The sequence below is a fragment of the Nuphar pumila genome, chromosome 10 (genome assembly GCF_984573655.1).
Source record: "Nuphar pumila chromosome 10, dmNupPumi1.hap1.1, whole genome shotgun sequence".
NCBI classification, from domain to species: Eukaryota; Viridiplantae; Streptophyta; class Magnoliopsida; order Nymphaeales; family Nymphaeaceae; genus Nuphar; species Nuphar pumila.
In genome coordinates this window covers 87,180,816-87,202,949 of record NC_143258.1, presented here as the reverse complement: position 1 = coordinate 87,202,949, position 22,134 = coordinate 87,180,816, and the positions used below count along the sequence as shown (strand labels likewise).

Here is a 22,134-nt window from a genome sequence, read left to right as displayed (position 1 = left end):
ATATTATCTAGATATTTCTGAATATATCAAAATTGATAGGGCAACACTAAACCTACTACAAGTTCGACACATATTTGGATGCATGCATTTTTTTTAAGAGAGAGAGCAGGCAAAACAGTTTATTAAGAGCTAAAGAAGATCTTCATAAAAAATGGTTAGGCTGATAAGGTATCGGACCTCAAATGATCAAAAACATGAGGGCATTGAATGAATAAAGGCTGGATCCGTGGGATCCCACTTGATGTGTACCATAGGGGTATGTTTGATTGCTTGTTCAAGATTGGACAGAACAATAGAACACATGTTCTGTCTATTTTGTAACAATTGTACTTCCTTCTGTGTTTGTTTAGACTCATAGGAAATCATATTTTTATGTAAAAATTATATATAGAAAACTATAATCAAATCCAACCTAAATTGAAAACCTCTAATTTGAAACCATAAATCAAAACCCTAATTCAAAACATTAAATAAAAAAGCCCTAATTCAAAACCTTAAATCAAAACCCTAATTTGAAGAAGAGGAAGAGAGAGAGAGATGGTACTGAGAAGAGGAGAGTCGGCCGCTAGGCGGAGCCCATGACCACCCTTCCAGAGAGATGAATGAGGGGGGGGGGGGGGGGGGGGAGAGAGTTGGAGTATACCCCCACCCAAAGAGAGAGATGGTACTGCGAAGAGAAGAGTCGGTCACCAGGCGGAGCCCATGACCACCTTGCCAAAGAGATGAATGAGGGGGGAGTTGGAGTATACGGAAGCAGATCAGGTCATGCTGAACATGAGCATTTTTGCTCATGCCGACATCATGGCCATCCAATTTGCATTTTAAAAAACTCAAAAGTCAACAAAACCACATGGCATTCATCCAAAATGCAAACAGATGGCCATGATGTCGGCATGACAAAAAACGCTCATGTTCAACATGACCTGATCTGCTTTCGGAGTATAGCCCCACCCAGAGAGAGAGATGTGAACGAGGGAAAAAATACAAACAGAAAGTCATGTATGAGGTTATGAAAACCTTTACAAGAGACCTTGATAGCAGCTTCTCCAACCAAACTTAATAGAATCGCAGTTGAATCATTCCTTGGTACCTAGTTCACCAAGCTGGGGATAACCCCATTGGATTTGTCTACAAACTTGCCTTGGAACTTGTGCCCTATGATAAAAGAAAATAAAGAGAAAGAAAGGAGAAGATGATGTCCTTGGAGTCAAAACAATAGGCTTAGACGTCTCATGTATATGTTTTCATTATCTGTTAAAGTATAAAAGCGCCCCTCTTACATATAATAAGTTCAACCACCACCACATTTGGGTTTGACATCTGAACCTGATCCAATCCAATCCAATCTTTCTAAAACACACCTTCTCAAACTGTGCATAGGTAAGACTTGCAGACAATTTGCTTTTGAGAAACCAATGCCTATTAACAATGAGAGGCTTGGTAAATAATTTTATCACCTGCTCTTAACTATGAATAAAAATCTATTGAATCTCTTTATCTTTCACTTTTTCTATGATCAAGCTCTATATGTTTGAAAAATACAAAGTTAAGCTATTGGACAAGGGATACACATGAGTATGAGATAGATTATGAAGAAATCTTTACCCTGATAGCTTGCATGACCATAATTAAAACACTAAGTTTTGTGGCTTCAATTAAGAACTAACCTATTACCAAATGGATGTTAAAAATATGTTTCTCGATAGAAATTTAAATGAATTATACATGGAAGCTCCTCCCAATTTAGTATTCCTTAGGGTAAGATTTGTTGCTTATGTAAGGCTTTATATGGTTTAAAATAAAACTCAAAGGCCTCATATGATAGATTTAGTGAATTGACGCTTAAACTTCATTTAAAATCATGTTTTACTGACATAATTTTGTTTGTTAAGAACTCTTACACAAAAATTATTATTTTGCTTCTATACATGGATGATATGATTATCAAAGGATGTGATAAGAAGAGAGTAGATAACATTAAAATTGTTCTTAAGAATAATTTTGAAATGTCTAATCTTGGTTTTCTAAGATATTTTCTTGAAATTGAAGTCGCTTATTCTTCTCATGGTGTAACAAATATTGTTATCTTTGTCTAAAGAAATGCGTTGAGAAAGGCATCATATGATTATGATTGGTGCTCTTACCTCTATCACTAGATCTTATATATATTAAAGCAAGAGAAGAAGATATGTAAAGGGAGAAGATAAAAGGGGCACACTAAGAGGAAAACTTCATTAATGAAAAGAATAGTAATACAACACTATAAAGGGGGGCATCCCTTCTAGTAACTTTCTATCTCAACTAGGTCATGTTTAACCCTCTTACTTTGACTCCACTTAAACATTGCCCCTCAAACTTGAGATGATGCAAGAGGCATTATCCCAAGTTTGGAAAGGAATGTCCAAATTAAAGTGTAAAGGAGCTAGATTCAAATACATCTGCAATATCCTCATTGGAGCACACATGCTCAAGCATGATAACTACATTAAGAGTGTAAATATGGTTTTGTTCTCGCCGTTTCAGGGTGGTGATGGTGGAACAATCTTTCACTGTTCCTGAGGTGTGGCAAACACATGTTTCATGCATCTGTAGTGTCCAGTGTTTGGCATGCTGCGCATTCTGCATGTCTGCGTTCTCCCATGAGACGTGCAATCAAACACATCCTAAGCATAATATCAGAGAGCACCTGCCTGAGAATAGAGTGGAGGGAAGAGTGGGTGTCTCTAAATATTTTGTTTGTTCCTCTCCTTACATACCACTCATGATGATGTGAACAACCAGCACCTTCAAACGTATGAACATCGCTCAGATGAAGCAATGGCCATAGGTCGTAAGATGAGGTCCCTAGCGAAGGACTAGTTTCGTATGCAAAAAGCTAGACTGCTGCCATGACACACGAAAGAAGCGTTGGAAAAAATAGCAGGACCAAAAAAGGTGCATAGATGTCTTGACAACCCCTCTACACACATAGCAATCGCTCATGATGGAAAATCCTCGCTTGCGTAGGTTGTCATGAATTAGGATCTGATCCATGAATAACAATCAAGCGAAGCATCATGAACGAGGGGTCACCGAGCTCGAGAAGCATAGTTTTCAGCAATAAATTGAGGCCACTTTTTTATGCAACACCACTATTGTCACTGCTTACTGTCACCCATCTCATGCTTCCTTAAGATGCGCGGTGGTCAACCTAGTCTGCCAGTAACCAACCGTAATACAAAAAAAGAGAGGAAAGTTAAGGTACCAAAGAGAAAAGAGACGGACTTATCGTCTACTCCTCTTTCTAACAGTAGAAAATGAGGGAGCCATTGTTCTTTTCTTTCACTGCAAACCAAAACAAGGATGGCTCTAGGGTTTACTGGTTTAGGGATGAAATCTCTCTCTCTCTCTCTCTCTCTATATATATATATATATATATATAGATATAAAGAGTGATGTCTAGGTGTCGACGCTTTTTTGTGCCTACTGTGTGCCTATTTTTTTCTAAAATCTGACCATAAAGATGTGATCTACATGCTTCATTTTGTGGGAATTGACTTTTGGATCGTTAGATTCCAAAACCAAGTTAGGTTTTTATAAGATTAAAAAATCAATGGTCTACAATTTTAAAAACTTAATCATTGCTTAAAATTGTATTTTTTTCTCAAAAAAACATGATCCAAGTATCATTTTCTGGCAAATCCATCATGAATACACATTTGTAGGGTCATGTTTTTAAAAAACAACCTGAAAACCCTATTCAAGCTCAGTAGGCACGCGGTTGGCACAAAAAGCGCACCTACCCATTTATGTATATATAAATATATATACACACATATATAGAGTAATGTGCTCATTCTGCCTAGTTAGGCCCCTTCAAAAATCATAGCTTTTGGTATTAGTGGGAACCGACTTTTGCATCATGGAATCTGCTTATATATAGGTTTTTCGGTGTTCCAAAATCAATGGCTATGAAGACATAATTTTTTCCTAGCTCATAGAAAATACATTTTTTTCATAAAAACAAACATGAAATAGGAGTCAATTCCCATTAAATCAGGCATGCTAAGCACATCTAACGATTCAGATCTATCATAAAATACATTAAACTACAATGCTTAACGGGACAGAACTAGAAAAGATGACCTAATATGTTGAGTTCTCATATATATATATATATATATATATATATATATATATATATATATATATATATATATATATATATATATATGAGTTGGTGGTAGTTGTCTACTACTTTTCTAGTCTACAACCAACCTACTGAGCTTTTGAAGAGGTTTTTCATGTGTTTATTAAATTCGACAATATAGATGTGTTCTACATGCTTGATTTTATAAGAATTGACTTTTGGATCCTCTAATTCTGATATGCAAGTAGGTTTTTATAAGATTTAAAAAGCGACAGTCTAAGATTTTTTGTAACAAAGCTTAAAAAATTATATTTTTTTATCACAAAAGTTAGAAGCATGTCAATTGAACTTTAAACTTTAGATTTAAATTTAGCTTTGGGCTTGAATTTGTATTTGAGTTTAAGTTTAGGTTTGGTCTAGCTTCTGACTTATTGATTGCCCTTTTCATCCTTCGACTTAACCCAACCATAACTTTTTCTCTCTTATCTGTTGAGCTTGGGGTCTAACCTAAGTTGAGCATATGATCTATCTAATCGAGTCAAGCGGCTATTCAATTGGTATGTGTATTATTACTTGATTTCACCCAGTGCATGGTATTTGTTGACCTTTGCGAGTAGGCAAAAGTTTGGTTGTATCTCGAGAATAAAGTTGCACAAATATCTATTGCACCAAAGACTTGGTCCTAAGTATGGCAACTATTGCTTGAAAGATAGTATGTCTAATGTGTGCCTTAGAACTCTCCTGGTTCAACCTCAATTGCCATGTATGTTTGCATATATATACCCTATTCCTTTTCCATTCTTCTCATTGCTCTCACAAGCTCTCTTCTTTCCTACTCTCTCTCGCATGAGCTCCTTGCTCATTTATATTCTTTAGCCCATACGAGCTCTCTTTTTTTTTTTTTAAGAACAATGTTCTTTTTCTTCTTCTCTCTCTTTAGTGCTCATCTTGTCTCTCTCTTTGGTGAGTTCAGATCTTGACTTAGTCAGGGCTTTGCTTAAGTAAACATAAGGTCTAGCCTAAGTTAAGGTTGAGGTCTACCTAATCGAGTCAAGAGACTATTGAAGGTAGTCTTTATCGAGTTGCTCAGTCTCACCCAATGCAAATCATAGGCCGACCTTTGCAAGTAGGTGAAAACTCAATTGTATCATGAGAGCAAAGTTGCACGAATACCCATTGTACTAAGGACTTGGTCCCAAGGGGAGCAACTATTTCTTAAAAGATAGCACATCTAATGCGTCCTTCCGAACTCACTTAGTTTAAGCTTAGTTGCCATACCCAATGAGTGAAATTTTTCGACATCATGTGTAGAGGTAATAATTGCCTAAGCATAAGCCAATCTGTGTTTTTGTTTGTGTGAAAGTAGGGATGGGAAATCAGATGAGCCGCTTGTGGCTCAACTAATGTTGGCTCACACAAAGCTTGTTTGAACTTGTCAAATAGGCTTGACAAGCTTGAGCATGAATAACCAATGTTCATCTCAGCTTCGTATAAGCTCATTTGCTAATAATAAGTATACTTTATATTACTGAATAAAAATGTTTGAAGTGTTTGGCTTGCAAGCAATAAGTTTAGAGGTCAAATCCTATTGCTTACAAGTTTGAAACAATTATTTATTTTATAAATGAGATAGTTTGAGCTTGGTTTAGTAGGTTTAGGGTTCAAATTCTATTGTTTTAATCTTTTAAAAAAATATAACTTTTTTTTTATAAATGAGCTTGTTCATGCTTGGCTCGTTTAGCTCAGGCTTTTCATGAGCCCAAGCTCGGCACAAGAAATGAGTCAAGCCTGAGCACCCTTAGTTCTATTTGTCCAGCTCATTTACCAGCTGGTCCAGCCCTATGTGGAAGGGAGTTATGCTGTTTCCTCATTTTTGGCAGATGGAAAGAGGACAAACATCTTTCTCTTTGTTTTTTTTGTGTCATAAAATTTTGTAGACCGATTACGTTATGTTACTGGCGTGAGTAGGTTGACCACTGTCCATCTGGAGAAAGCATGAGATGGGCAGTGGTGAGCAGCGACGCTGCAGGTAAAGCCTTCAACCTGCAGCCTGCAGCGTCGCTGCATAAAAAGTGCCTGAATTTTTTTTATATCACATTTACCAATTATGATGGGGTTCTACACTTGGAAATATAACTGAAGGCTATTAAAACTTACAGGGAAGAATATTGAAACACATTTGTAAATTGAACCTTCAGCATATTTTCATGACTTGCCCACACAATGGGATCGACTCAAACTGGCCATGTCATTGGACTTGATAGGTTGAAAACATGGTCCCCAACCATGGAAGGAAATTTCGAGTGCTTGTCCATTATTTTGCATGCCATGTCCATTACACAGAAAGGGAATTTCTCTCTTCTCATGGGCAGGCAAAGACGTGATGGTGTACCCATGTGCAGCTGTCCCTTTGATTTGTATGGTGAGAATTCCATTGTCATAGCAGCCCTTTGGAGGAAAGCATCTTCTCTATTTCTCTTCTTCATCCAAACATGAGAAACAGTTGATATGGATTTGCCTTACGCTGTGTCTCTTTACTACTCAATAGATAAATTAATAGTTCACTGTTAGAAAGGAACTAGTCTAAGCAATGACTACAACTATTTCCTAGGGAATCACTCTTTTGTCTTGCAAGGCAGGAGATAAGGAAACTTTCAAGTATGAGTAAGACAAGCTTTTTCAAGAAGCTCGAGCTTACACAAATGAACAAAGCAAAGCCTGAAAGAAAGTTAAAGTTCAAATAATCTCATTAAGAACTCATTAAATTTCAAGTATATTTAGTTAGAATAGGGGGTAGCTGCCTACTCGGTTTGGTGCCTACTGAAGCTTACCACAAGTGAACAGGGGTTTTTTGGGTTGTTTTTTCACAAATCTGAACATGCATTCTGTATGGTCGAGTTGTTAGAAAACAATACTTGTATCGCGTATTTTCAATGAAAAAACATGATTTTTTATGCCTTGAATATTTATGAAAATTTTGGACTGTTGATTTTCAAACCTTATAAAAACCTACCCCATCAGAATTGGATGGTACAAGAGTCGATTCTCATAAAATCAAGCATGTAGAACACATCTATGCAGTCAAATTTAAGAAAACACACCAAAAACCCGGTAGGCACGGATCCGAGTAGGCAGTTACCCCTACTGAATTTAGTTATATTAAGTATATTATTTGCGTGTCAATATTTTGATAATATCTCTCATTATCCATGCTCATCAACTGTTAAAACCAAAGTATAGAGTTTCTATTTAACATATCAAATAGTGTTATTATGGTTGTATTTATATGGATCTAGCACCAAGATGGTCATAAATCTCCAAGCTTGGGCATACCTTTTCAAAACCTTGTAATTAAAGACTCCAGCTTGGCTCGCTGGAGCCACCGAGCTTAAGTTTTGTCAGTTATGAAGCGAAGCTTGAGAAACCCAGCCATATGCTTGACTATTGATTTGTGAGGTACAATGAGTTCTTGTCTCTTGCATTCATTTCAAACATGTACACTTGACTAAGGGTTTGTAAGGCCCAGTGAGTCCTTGCCTGTTGCAACTCTACCTGACCCAAGTTGCCTATGAGAGAGGAAATTATGGCTGCAAGCTACAAGCTTAGAAACTCGAGGAAAATTGAAATTAGAAAGAAATGGTTGGATTAGTCATGCCCAAGAAAGACCCAAATTAACTTTATGGCTTGAGATCACTGTCAAATATTGATCTCAGGTTCTTCAGCAAGGAAACGTCTCATGCTCATGATAATTTAAACCAAATTGTTTTTAAAAGATGTCAACACATATACATAAAAAATACAAAAAATCATTAAAATATTAAGAAAAGAACCAAAATGTCATGATCGTGATAATAGTGTGATATTTTAAAATAGGTGATAAATTGAAAGTGTCACAACAAAATCTCAAGATATTTTTGAAATATTGATGATATTTGTTTTCAGGGCTGTAATACCTAATCTATGTACTTAGGAACCAATCCACTTGTCCATCTGTACGCCTAGTCAGCCTTTTTCTTAAACTGTCGTCTGGAAATTTTAGTTTTCCATTTTAATATTTTGTTAATCTTTTGCCAATTTTTTTCTAGTTTACTTATTTATTTGTTTTTTTTTTCTAAGCCAAGGAAAACCCCCCATCACCGCTCACACATTGGATAGCCTCGGGTTGGTAAAATCCTTGAGGTTCCCAAGACCACAGGGGAGCTTTGACCTTAAGGCAAAGGACACTTCCTGCCGGTTTCGAACTCGTGACATCGTGTCAACTTGGTGACCTTCACAAGTCATCTCTACCAAATGAGTGAAACCATTCTGGGCATTTAGTTCATTTTTTACTCTCTTTAAAACAATTTTTTTTTCACTTTTTCTGTCTCACACAACATTCTGCTATCCTTCACTACAAGAAATCTGTGGATTAGTGACGACCTCAATCCGTCACTAAATAATTTAGCAACACATAACTTTTATCCAAAATTCTAGTCGTTAATTAGCAACGGAAACTATCTGAAACTATATGTCACAAGTTTCTTTGCTAATTTGCAATGAATTAGCGAATGCCATGATTCGTCACAAGGTCGTCGTTAATATGTGCAAATGCCATAAAAGTTTTAAATCTCCTCATATTAACGACGACCTAGCGACAAATCATGGCATTTGCTAATTTGTCACAAATTAGCGACGAAACTTGCAATAGATAGTTTCCGTCACTAATTAGCGACTAGAATTTTGTGATAGAAGTTATCTGTCGCTAAGCCGATGCTAATCCATCGTTAAACTGTTTAGCGACGGATTAACGACAGATTGAGGTCATCGCTAATCCACAGATTTTTATAGTGTCACCATGGGTATTTACCCGATTTGCATTGCTTTTGTCACTTGAGAAATCTGTAAAAGACACTATGTTAAAATGAAGTTTATTACCCGATAACAAGGAGGGTGACAACCCCTCTCAGAAACGAGCCTGAATAGGGAGACACAGCCCTCTGGTGAAAGCAAGACAGACAGGAGTGTTGCCCCTGCCGACAGTAAGATCAAGGCAGGGAGGTCTCGCCCCCTCCCGTATCAATCATGAGGCAGGGGGTCTCGCCCCCTACCGAAGCAAAATTTCCTGGTAGAGGGATCCACCCCTTGCCGGGCAAAATTTCCCGGTAGAGAGATGCCCCCCTTACCGGGCAAAATTTCTCGGCAGAGGGATCCACCCCCTGCCGAGCAAAAAAGACAAGAGGGAGGGGGTTTTGCCCCCTGTCTAAATTATCGAGGACAAGGGGCAAAGCCACCCCCTGCCAGGGAAAACAAAAGAGCAGGAGGCTTCTCCCCCTGCCGATCATTCTCCGACAATGGATAAGGGGGCCCTGTCGGCAAAGTCAAGAGGACAGGGGGGCCCTTGTCAGCAAAGTCAAGTGGACAGGGTGGTGGGGGGGGGGGGGGTTGTCGACATTCAAAAGGACAGAGGCGAAGCCCCCTGTCATGCCAGAGGAAAAGAGGACAAGGGCAGAGCTCCCTATCCTGCCGAAGAGATCAAGGGCAAGGAGAGGGCTTGACAGAGGCGATTAGGGCCTCTGCCAGCCCTTGCCGACTACATAGGGGTGAGGAGGGCTTGATAGAGGCTGTCGAGCCTCTATTGGCCCTCCGACAACCATAGGAGAAAGGAGGCAACTACACCATAGGGGGAAGGGTTACCTATGGATGGGGCTCGCTGAAAAACCCAGAGGGGGAGCAACGAGAGAGAGAGAGAGAACATGAGGGGAAAGAGAGAGGAGGTCGATGGGCATTGGGCAGGCGACAAGAGGTCGACGAGCACCGATCGGGCGGGCGATGGGAGGTCGCTGGTCGGGCAGGCGACGGGAGGTCGCCTGACGACGGTCGGGCAACAGGAGGCAGACGAGCGACAGACAGGCGACTGATAAAATAGAAAGGGAAAATGGGCTCGCATTAGGGATTTACGAGAAATTTAGCGGCAGATTCGCGATGACAAAATTTTATCACAAACGTGCGATGGAATAATGACAGAAAATTTCTACTGCTGAGCCGTTGCGAAGTTACGATGGAGTTTGAGACAGAATTGTTCCGTCGTTAATCCATCGCTAATTCACGATGGATTTTCGACAAAATTTTTTGTGTCATTAATTTTGCAAATAATTCGAATGTTAGCGACAATAGTTTTCTCTAGCTAATCCGTCACAAATTTGCGACGAAAAAAATTCATCACAAATTTTCATTGTTAATTAGAGTTTTCTTGTAGTGCTTTTCACAATAAAAAACCTATATCCACCAGTTAAAATTATCTGATAGATTAATTTCCCAAACAAAATACGTCAGCATGCCAATGAAGTGGGTGCTACAAGCTAAGATTCATCACATGGCTCTTGACCCCACACCATGCATCACATGGTTCTTATCACAAAATAAATGCAAAACTATCCCTTCTCGATAGGGTGGTCCTTGGCTTGATGGATGACCTTGACCATGATGATGACTCCTTCATGCTAGTCGCTATCTAACCAACATCTAGCCAAGCAAAGATCCAAATGAGTTGGGCATGAAAATTCACATAGCACATGCAGCCTAGTGACATTGATAAAACCGCACTTCCAATTTGCACATACTTGACTTGCATGTTATTATGGATAGGCTTGTATTTACATGTGAACCATGCCAATCTTTCCCTATCGATGCTTCATATATATATATATATATATATATATATATATATATATATATATATATATAGAGAGAGAGAGAGAGAGAGAGAGAGAGAGAGAGAGAGAGAGAGGACTAATGTGTGAACCGTGATTTTCATGGTTTTTTGTTCTTTTCTGAGCCACGATTTTCATGGTTTGTTGTTCTTTTCTCTTGAATCTAACCATACAAATGTGATCTGCATCCTTGGTTTTATAAGAACCCGCTCTTGAATTGTCTTATTTTGAAAATGAGATTTTTTAAGGTTTTAAAATCAATGACTCATAATCTTCATGAATATTCAAGCATTCAAAAACTGCATTTTTCATCAAAAATACATGATACAATAGTTGATTCTTAGCAAATTCACTATGCCAATGCCAAGCACATCCACATGGTTGGATTTGCAAAAAAGGTGTTGAAAACACCCATATTTTTAGTTTTCATATTTTTGTAATTATATTCTGGCCACTAAATCATATATATATATATGATTTAGCCGAATCCTTTCGAACCGTTCACCCTTTGTTTGAAGGCACATGCATAGGTTGGTCCCATGCAAGCTTTATGATTTCTTCTGAAGCTGTAAGGAAGTTATAGGGTGCAATGGTATGGGATAATGTATGATGGAACACCATGGTTTAGACTTCAGCATTTTTCTGCTTTTTGAATGCTATATCTTTAACTATGAGGTAAGGAAATGCTAGGTTTGACATTCTTTAAAAAAGGTCCATATCTAGCGTGGTTCTGCTTTCTCGGGCATTGGGGAGGTGTCTAATAGGGGCGAAAGTGATCACCTCAAGATTCGAACCCATGTTTGTTGACAGCCCAACTGGTATACCATTGTACCCTACAATTAGGGATGGCAGTGGACGGGGGCGGGGTGGGGGACAAGGTCTCTACCCCCGCCCCATTTCAAAATCTGAACCTTCATCCCCGCCTTCATCCCTGCACGGGGATGAATTTTAACCTCCACCCCTGCCTCCATCCCCATTTCATGTCTGCCATCCTCGGTTCAAACGGGGTGAGGCGGGGCGGGGTTTGGTTACCCCTCAGTCTATAGTCATTCCTCAAAGGATTGGGGATTGGGTGGGGCAGGAAAAGGCGGGGATTGAGATGGGGACGGGGCAGGGCGGGGGAAAGCGTAAGTCCAACCCTGCATGGGGATAGATTTTAACCTTCATCCCGGCCTCCATCCCTGTTTTATGCCCTTCATCCCCGGTCCAAATGGGGCGGGGCCTGTTGTCCCCGGGTCCACTGCCATCCCTACGTACGATGGTCCTAGGGATGTTAATAGGCAGCGTTTGTGTTGGAAACCCCATGCACTATGTCACATTCTGAAACAGACACGTGGACACTGACACTACATGGGCCATTTTTTAATAATATTTTATTATTTTATGATTTTATTTCAATAAAATGTATTTTAACATTAAAATATCAAGAAATTCGTTTTTTATTGATTAATTTTTTTTATCCTTTTTAAAAAATCATTTGAACTTTCGAATCAAACACCGGTTACTTGTCCTTGCATCCACGTATCTTTGTGACATAGCCATGCACATAAACAATGACAACTTGACTGTTATTTGAGTAAACCTTAATCCTATATGGATATGGGGTTTGGGCCATGATTTTTACGGAATATCCAACCCAATCTAGCTTAGCTGAGCATTTTCTTATATGTTTTTTGTGTCAAAGCATATATTCCAAACACCCTCTAAATTTTGTAGGTTGGGTTCAAGATTTCCATTTTTTCAACCTGACATAACCCGAGCCGAACCTGAATGCTAGCTTGTTATTTGAGTGGGTTCGGGTGCACCCTGATGAGTTGGATACCCGACCCATTGACAGTTCACATTCTCAACTGTGGAAAGGCCCTATACTTACCTCTCTTAATCGAGTACATGTGTCTCCAAAACCAATCGGAACTGTGTGGGACTCACATAGAGTTTGTTCCTAAACATCATGATAAACCAGGCCAAACTATCATCACTGCCGCATCCACTTTTCCATATGCCAGTGACTGTTAAAAGCAGCTTATCAAGGTTTTATTTTTACACCCGCCTGGGTTGGCCGAGTGGTAGCGGGCTAGTTCGGGGAGAAGGTGCTGACCCCTTTGTCCCAGGTTCAATTCCCCACCGGGTATGCAAGTGCCTTTCATTGGTGGGCTTCTTGAGGGCTTGATTGCCGAAGATCCCCATGGAGATTACCTGCTTTGGCAAGGAACTTCGTCATCATTTTTTTTTTTATTTAATGACGAGAAACTTGCCTAGGAAACAGAGATTTAGTGCTCTTTTATCTTTTTTTTATTACCTATGCTCGTAGAGATCTTTTTTTATTGATGGTAATAATTATGGAGTTTTTTTTTTTTTTACAGACAAAGCTTTAAAAAACTAGTGGACACCATGAGAATCGAGTCTTGACTGCTCGTCTAGCAGCCAAGGCCCCACCCTACTAAGCCAACCTCCCTTGGGGCTATTCTTATTCTTTCATAATTTGCTAATTAAGTTGTATTGTGTCTAGCCTTTAACTAAATGGGCTAAATTTAGGTTACTCAATAAGTTGCCTGTTTTTTTTTATCTTTTGTCATTAGGTTTAATGTATTTTATCAACAAAAAACTTATATTTATTAGTATATGTATTTATATTTTACAAAGATGTACAACATATATTATTATTGTTTTAAATTATCATGTTTACAATTCTTACTATTTTTACTTCCAATCATGATAAAAATGTATTGTATAAATATTTTAAAAAGTGTCGTTCCTTTGCAATATTCCAAAAATAAAATTCTGCATAACAATACAAAAAAATGCATGTGAGCCACATGCCAGATCTACAATTGGGCAAAGAAAGAAGACGTTGATATATAGGAGACTTGTGTGATTTCCTGACAACTCTGTCTACGCTCTCATATTTTTGTGACATTTTTCGCTCTCATCAAAGTCTGAAAAGGCATAGTCCATACCCAATAGAAAGCCCCCCGAGTTGTCGCTCCGATACACAAGTGAACCGGTTCTAGTACTGCCCTCGCTGTAGGCTCGGCTAGGCTAGGACTCATCTTGGCTTTATGCACTCAGGTGATCAGTTTGATTTTCAAGCACGTTTCCATTTCAACTTGTATGTGCAAGTAAATTTGGTGGTGTTGAGCCAATGGACTACATATGCACCCAGATCAAGATCTTAATCTCATGGAAAATTTTATTTGAGTTGAAACTCAAAGACATTGAGGCTAGGTCATGGTTGACTTGGTTAGGGGTGCACAACAAGCTGAGCAGTCAGGTTTGGCTCAAACTCGTTCATTTAGATAAGTGAGCCAAACTTGGAGATAGGCTCATGATTGTTTATGTAAACGAGCTGAGTTTGGTGCTCGTTTATGTCAAACTTGTTTATATATCTCGTGTTACACAATAACCGAGAAAGAAGGGTAGGGTTAGGGATGGCAATGGGTCCGGTTTGGTTCGGACACAGGTGAAACCATACTTGGACCAGATTTTTGGGTATGGTATCAGGTCCAGACCTGGGTGTAATTGGGTCTAAAATAAGAGAAACCATACCCTTATCCGATAAGAGCTACATGAACCAGACCTGGACCATACCCAGTAAAATAATATTTTTTATCATTTTTACATTAATGAAAAATTACAGGTCTTAATCGGAACTCTCGGATCGGGCCTGGGTCTGGTTAAAATTTCACAAGCTATACCTGAATCCATGTATTAATCGGACCTTCGGGTCTGGATCTGGGTCTTAATTGGGTCTTCTTATTTGTCACCATACCTGGATTCTATAGGGTTTGGTCCAGGTGAACCCGACCGGTTGACACCCCTAGTTAGGATGTAGGGCTCTTGTAGGTAGGGGTGGCAATCGGGTCGGGTTGGCGTGTCAGCATACCTCAACCCGAACCCGACCCGTTTATTAAATGGGTCGGCTGTGGCAAACACTAACCCGACCCATTTAATAAACGGGTAACCCGACATGACCCGTCAACCCGTTTAATAAATGGGTTGGGTTGGGAAAACGGGTTGGCGGGTAGCGGGCAGGTTGGTGGGTCGGGTTAGCGGGTTGACCCACCCGCCTAACCCGTTTATTAAACGGGTCAGCCGGGTTGACGGGTTGGCATACCCCTAACCCGAACCCGACCCGTTTAATAAACGAGTTAGGCGGGTCGACCAGTTTATTAAACGGGTTGGCTTAAGCCCAACCCGAACCCGCCTAAGAGGCGGGTTGGCGGGTCGTGTCAGGTTTTGCCACCCCTACTTGTAGGGAGGTGGCAGTTGAAATCCCACCCCCTCCCACCTTTAGGGGGGCGTTTGCTTTGCATTGTAATGCTCACAGTACATTAAAAAAAAAAGTATGGAGAGTGTTGTAGCTGAAACAAGTGTGACCACCCTCAGACTTTGCTTTCAATGAAAACGGGGGCTACAGCTTAGAAAGAAAGTGTTTGGTGGGGAATTTTCAGTGGGGGAGAGGAATTCCTTTGTTTGCATGTACCACAAATCCACGATGTGGGCTCCACAGAAATAGTACCTTTTACCGCTTTTTATGTCACACAAAGAGCCCTTAAACCACCACGGTGGTTACCCAATGTGGTCAGCGAGCTAGGTCAATCTAAAGGCCTAGGATCAAATTCTGCTGTTGCTTTATCATGGTTGGGACACGTCAGGTTCGATGGTTGTGTCCTCAAACCGGAGTTTTACCTTGTAGGAAAGCGGTCCTTCAAGTGTCTCTGGTCACGGTGAGGGTTTCTTCCTCATAAAATAACAAAAACAAATGGGCCTTTAACATTTTTTTTTGTTGATTTTAAAGTGCCCGAGGCATTTGCCCAAGCTGAGCCGAGCTAGCCCAGCTCCAGTTTGAGCCCAACTAGAACAACATTGTTCAACTTTGGTTGAGCTTTAGCTGAGCTTGGCATAAGCTTTTTTAACGAGCCGAACTTAAACAGCCCAAGCTCGGTTCAAGCTTGGCTTGTGTGCTGCCCTTAACTTTGTCCGAGTCAATTTGAGACTTGTAGGTATTAGCTATTTTAGACGTTGACGAGTACATAGACTTGGCTCAGTCTTGCAGGTCCATTGAGTTTATCAGACCAGGAATACAACACAAGTCAGCTCAAGCAAAACACCCTTGACAGTTGACACGGCTTAGCTAGCTGAGGTGATTTAACAAAAACCGAGTCGACTCGGACGATTCTCCCAACACAGTCACAACTTTCTATATCATAAAAGTTCACTTCTGCCCTCCAAGTAGGCAGAAAGAAAACAACCCAACACAAACAAAACTGAAACAGCATCCAAGCCCGGAGCAAATTCTGCAAAGTAATCATAACAACAATCAAATTGAATTTAAAAACCAAAAGTAGGATAACTTTCTGCCCATCTGTTTTTCTCTTCCCCGGCCACCAAAACCATCTCTCTCTCTCTCTCTCTCTCTCTCTCTCTCTCTCCATTATCGAGGAATGGATCATAGTGTAAAACCTTCAAGATTTGAAGATGAAGGATTGTTGCTGCAGGCATGTATTACAGGGGATGGAAGTGAGTCAGGCAGAACCATCAGCCATTTCTCTGCAGCAACCATCAAAAGCTTTAGGGAATCAAGGTCTTTCCGCCATTACACCATCTCCAGTGCAGCATCCTCGCCTGGTTACATCCCGAAAGGTAAGAATGTATAAGCACAAACCGTGGCCCCAATTCACCAAACACCTTTCTCCCTATGATTCTCTCTCTTTTTCTTCCTCTGATCATTAATTTCCTTACATTTTTTTTAAGGTCAAATCGACCCATCAACTTATTCGTTCACTGAGGCTTTAAAAGGTAACCTTTTACTTTTTTTTTAAACTGCTTACAATCATGGCCATATATATATATATATAGAGAGAGAGAGAGAGAGAGAATAATGCTTTTCTTAGGCCCTCTTTTTCGTTAGCACTCATTAAATCACATTTTAAAGTATTTTTTCTTATGGCTGACACCGTAGATGTGATCTATAGGTTTTGTTTAGTGGGTACTGGCTTTTGGATCACCCGATAAAATACTTAAAACCTATGGGCCAGTGGCCTAGCTAGGATTCGTGTGTGTGGAGAGGGGGGGGTGTGCAAACAGGGGTGTAGCAAAAAAAAAAAATATTTGGTGTGATAGTCGGGCTGCCCTCGATTTTTTTTTTGAGATAAAATAAAAAATGGCTACAATTATTAATAAAAATCTATTTCATATGGGCAAAACAAACTATTTGCTGCAGTCAAGGCTGGGCTAGGACCGGACTAGGCTAAAAAAATGGATAAAAATCTATTTCATATAGAATAGGACTGGGCTTTTAAAAAAAAAACATTTTTTAACTGTTTCGGGAGGCAGGACTCTGCTATGGGGCAAAACCAGAAATGGGGCCTAATATGTTCAGTTTTCATATATATATATATATGTGTGTATGTGTGTGAGAGAGAGAGAAAGAGAGAGAGTATCAGCGCACAAACGCGATATTTTTGCCTTTTCTGATATTGGAGAGAAATTATTGGTATGGTTAGGACATCCTGTTACCTGCCAAGAGGTGCCATGCTGACTGTGGCCCTATTTGGGAGTCTGCGGTGCAAAATACTCCAGATTACCAAAAATAGGTTACCGTTGGCTTCGGCCTTGGGGCAAGGGATGTTCACTCTGGGTATAGAGCTTAGAACATCCTTCAACTTCAATGCCTTGATGCGACCCACCTAACCAGGTGTGTGGAACCCTTGTAGGCCAGTATGTGTACATATTTGCTATAAAAAAACTGTCAACTCATGTATGACATATATGTGGGTATATGTATTATTCACCTTGCTCGCATACATGAAACTTGAATATTGCATGTATATCTATGGGTTTTCACTGTTTTTTGTTTATGTGGCATGTGGGTGGTGGTAAAAAGTATAGTCCTACAGCAGGCAAGGTGTGGATCAGGAAGGGAAAGCACGGGATCAATGAGATTTTTTGAAGGGAAGATTTTGAACTCAAAGTGGGATGAGGCAGAGAAGTATATATGCAATCCATTGTCTGGTGAAGTGCCAATCCAATGCCTCTCTTCTTGTGCGGCTAGCAAGACATGGGTTGAACGTGCTCCTTCAGTGCCTGTCCTAACTAGAACTTACAAATCTGTCCCTCTTTCATTCCCTTCTCATGGACATGTGGAGTCCCACACTATCACCATTCCTCCAATTGAAGAAGTTAAATCTTCAGGTTCAACATCTCACTTGATTATCTCCTGCATTTGTTCTTGTTATGTGTATATGCCTATGAATATGCATGCATGCATGCTTATGTTGGTGTTTGTCTAAACATGTAATGCATAAACATCTATGGATATATGGCTATATAGGAAATGAGGAGGTAGGAGAATTGAAGGGAAGAAATGGATCATGGATGAGAGATGTGGGGACCCAAATTACTCCACTTGATTGTAATTCTAGTAGCCCAAGTATCACATCAACTCCAGTGCAGGAGGATAGATCAGAGAGCTTTAGAATAACTGGGAGAAGGTGTTTTATTTTCCTTAGCAGACCAAAATCCAAAGAAGTGGTAGAGGTAAGGTTTCTATTGTTTTCTTTAATTTCCATCTTTTTTTTCTTAAAAGCTGCTGCTTGTCATTGCCTATATTTATTATTTAATTCCACGAGTGGTTGAAGATATGGTACCATAACTTCTTGAGGATTTTCTGTAGCAAAAGCAAGAAACATATGGAACACAATTAATTTGAAGAATTTCAACTTTTCATGCAACTTAATTAATTTTCCATTCATTTTAAGACCATCAATTTCCTTTCACATCACATCAATATCAATATGAGAAATTCTTGATGCTTTATATGAAGTTTTGCTAGGAGTAGCTGTTACAATGTGCTTCTTTTTTTATGCATCAATTATTTCAGTAGACTATTAGTTGTAAAGAAAAATTAATTTTCAACTAAAAATAGGAAATTCTAACACATGCTTTCAATATAATCAAGTCATTTATACAGTCCAACCGACAACTATTTCCCCCATGTGTGATATTTTTGCAGCACTGCATGTGATCATTTTGGCCTCATTAGGACAGCTAATAATCAAAGTCATTTTCACAAATGGCAAAATACTACTCATTAACAGCTTCTATATCCTGAAAACCATATGACAATGGCTGGTCACTAGGAGTTGCCTTTATCAATTAATTCGTCACATGTTTATCATAACTGCATTTTGACGTTTTCTTTTTATATTAATTTGTGGAGTTCCCCATGTTGGTCATTCTGATTTTTCAGAAACAAAAAATAACCTTAGGTGAAACCATGAAAGTGACATGATCCATAGGTGGTAGGGGAACATGGATGCCAATACGAACTGCGTGTTCCTACACTACAAATAATTGATGAAATCTCCAAGGCGGAAAAGAGAACAAAGCTTATTAATGCTTTCGAAATGTGTCAAAGTACAAATTTATGTTGCTAAGAGTTACAAGCAAGTGCTCCAATCAAATCATTGTGCAAGTTTCCAAGGAGTCTCTCTCTCTCTCTCTCTCTCCAAAGTACAAATTTCCGTTGCTAAAAGAAACAACCAAGTGCTCCAATCAAATCATTATCCAAGTTCCCAAACCTCTCTCTCTCTCTCTCTGTGTGTGTGTGATTAATGGAAGCGTTTCTTTTGCTTAATTCCAAACTGTTATGCAATTGCGTTTGCTAAGAAGCAGATTAAATTATTTCAGTGAAAATTTTGATTTTTTTTCATAAAATTTTGGTGCAATATTGGCTATCAATTTGTGGGCCTCCTTAAAAACATGTCAGAAAAATTAATAATCAAATGCACACTTTCTGCTGATCAAATTTTAGTGATGACGTATGTATGGTATGATATACAAAACAGTGGTCACTTTTTTTTATCCAAATAGTCTATTACAAACATATGCATGTGTGTGTGGCGCGCGAACACATTATATATATAGATTAGTTTGGGTTAACAAGAAACTATTTAGACCACAACTATCTCATACTTTCTCCTTGGTTGATAATGGTACAAACTATTCAAATAATTTATGTAGCTTTAACTTCTATCGAGCAATGTAGTTTGAAAATGAGAATAGCTTAGTTAGTGTGTGTATGTGTGTGTGCGCAATTTCTCTCTCTCTCTCTCTCTCTCTCAGATATTTCTTTCCTTTGTATTACAATGAAGGAATGGAAGGAAAACGTAGAGAAATTCAAGGAGAGGGAGGAGCCTCCTAGGGAAAGAAAACATTTGAGGTCATGGTTGGGATGGAAGGTGTGGTGGGCCATCAAACAACAGGCTTGGATCAGGAAGGGGGAAAAAGCAAGAGACAAACGGCCACACGATGAAAAAGCTGGCAAAGATTCTACAATCATGACGCTGCAAGCGACCCTGGAGCAGCAGTGAAGGGAATCCCCCCCTCCACACCCACACACAACACCCTCTGCCTCAGGACATGATAGCCTGTCCGTGTCTTTTTCATTTGGCTACTTCAAAAAGATATGCTGCCCCTTCACGTGCACCTCTTGATGCTTCAAATTGGGAATTTTCAGAAGGGCAGTCCTGTTCATTTTTCCATTTTACCTATTTCTTTATGAAGCAGGGATTGGATCGATCTATGCGGGTTGTCTCAGGACCCGTTTCTGTGTATGGTCCATGTCATACAGTACTATATAGGAACTTGATCCAATTCCAATGTAAAGTCCTTGCTTTCAATAAAAACAAGTCACAGACTGGCCAGCCTATGTGCCCAACCATGACTATATATGGTGTGTGGATCAGAATGAAACAATGTGACAATCTACCGCGTTTGGAAGTCATAAGAAAAAAGAAATCTCATACGAAAAAGAAAATTTTACGTATGAGAAGTTCTCATATGAAAATTTTTAGAAAAATTCAAAAAGATGTGCTTAAGTTTTGACATGTTTACAAGCACACGCCTCAGTTTTCATATATTACAAATACATACCTGAGTTAACGAAATAATCCTCAAACACTCGCTCCTCTTACGTGAGTTTACCATAATAAAAAAACTGGGTGGGATTAATAAGATTACATAAGTAGAAGTGCCCTTTGTTAGAAAAAAAAAAAGGTTTCTCGTGGGAATTCGCCTCCTGCCTTCTGCTGGTTGCCAGAGCTTTTCTCACCCACCCCATCCCATACTCGTGAGAGGCTACCAGGTGGTAAACATCGGTCGATTGCAGACTCCTTTGCAGTATAGACGTTTCATAAGATGTTGGATTTGAGAATCAGACAAAATGTTGTTACATAGTGTACTTGTTCATGGTTTTAGTGAACAAGGGACAGTCGAGAAAGCCATTGAATTTGTTAGTAAGATCGCCACCATGAAAGTACGGCTTGATAGGACTTGTAAAGAGAGAAGGCAACCAAGGTGAAATTGGAGTTATGGTTAGGGCTTTCAGATATTTCAGAGAGAGAGAGAGAGAGAGTTGCAGAGAGAAGAAGAAGAAGAGGATGGAGATGCCAACCTCTAATGGTAAATGAATCAAAGAACGTAATTAAGTAATGTTACTAATCCTATCCAGGGTTTGACTATGTAAACTTAGAGGAGCGGGTTTTGGGAATTATTTTGTTAAACGAGCCAGGTGAGTATTTGTAACATTTAAAAACTAAGGTGTGTGATTGTAAATATGTGAAAACTAGGCATGTATTTGTAAATTTTTTTATAATACATATGAAAAAATTTCCTTTTGTGTGTTCTATGTGAAAATCGAATGAGGAGAGAGAGAGAGAGAGAGAGAGAGAGAGAGAGAGAGACTTGTCCTATGAAAAATTTCTTCATCTTTAGATACGGATAAGAAAAACTCATATTTAAAAAAAAAATCATTGAGAAAATTCCTTTTGTTTGGAATAATTGGAAAAATTGTGCCTTTTTTTTTCGTCATATTTTTTCTGCCATTTTCCCCTTTCAAACATGGTGTAGCCCCCTCCGACGAGATCACTGGAGAGGATAAACAAAAATAATATATATATAAAAGGAAAAAGTCGGCTTCCCAATTAGGGAAACAACCTTTCCCACGAAAGGTTGGGGATGAGGATAAACCTCACCCCACGATCGTCAGGGGGTGAGGGTTATCCTCACCCTAGCCCTCATGGTGCGTGCCTCCCCCTCACTCGAGCAAGAGGAAGAGAGAGAGAGAGAGAGAGAGAGAGAGAGAGAGAGAGAGAGAGAGAGAGAGAAGAAAAAAAAAGGTGGAGCTTACCGGATTTCAGCGTCGATGACGAGGTAAAATCCTCTACCTTCTTCTTCTTCTTCTTCGTTCTGCTTTATTTTTCTGAAAAGAGGGGGGTCGACAACCATTACTGCCGGTGAGATGCAGGAAAATGA

At 39.4% G+C, this 22,134-nt stretch overlaps 1 protein-coding gene across 1 annotated transcript; it reads left to right on the top strand.

The window, feature by feature from the left end:
* The first annotated feature begins 16,275 nt into the window (after window positions 1-16,275).
* Window positions 16,276-20,539, top strand: LOC149827206 (uncharacterized). The gene is made up of 5 exons (XM_090020261.1): window positions 16,276-16,461; window positions 16,573-16,617; window positions 17,710-18,012; window positions 18,152-18,357; window positions 19,974-20,539. The coding sequence occupies exons 3-5, from the start codon at window positions 17,757-17,759 to the stop codon at window positions 20,190-20,192; spliced, it is 681 nt and encodes a 226-aa protein (XP_089876387.1). The 5' UTR covers window positions 16,276-16,461; window positions 16,573-16,617; window positions 17,710-17,756; the 3' UTR covers window positions 20,193-20,539.
* The last annotated feature ends 1,595 nt before the right edge of the window (window positions 20,540-22,134 follow it).

Bases quoted from the DNA above. Each gene is read 5' to 3' on its own strand.
- LOC149827206 (XM_090020261.1), top strand. From the start codon at position 17,757: ATGAGATTTTTTGAAGGGAAGATTTTGAACTCAAAGTGGGATGAGGCA. The intron at 18,013-18,151 runs GTTCAACATCTC...ATGGCTATATAG, and splicing joins TGAAGAAGTTAAATCTTCAG to GAAATGAGGAGGTAGGAGAA. The intron at 18,358-19,973 runs GTAAGGTTTCTA...ATTACAATGAAG, and splicing joins AATCCAAAGAAGTGGTAGAG to GAATGGAAGGAAAACGTAGA.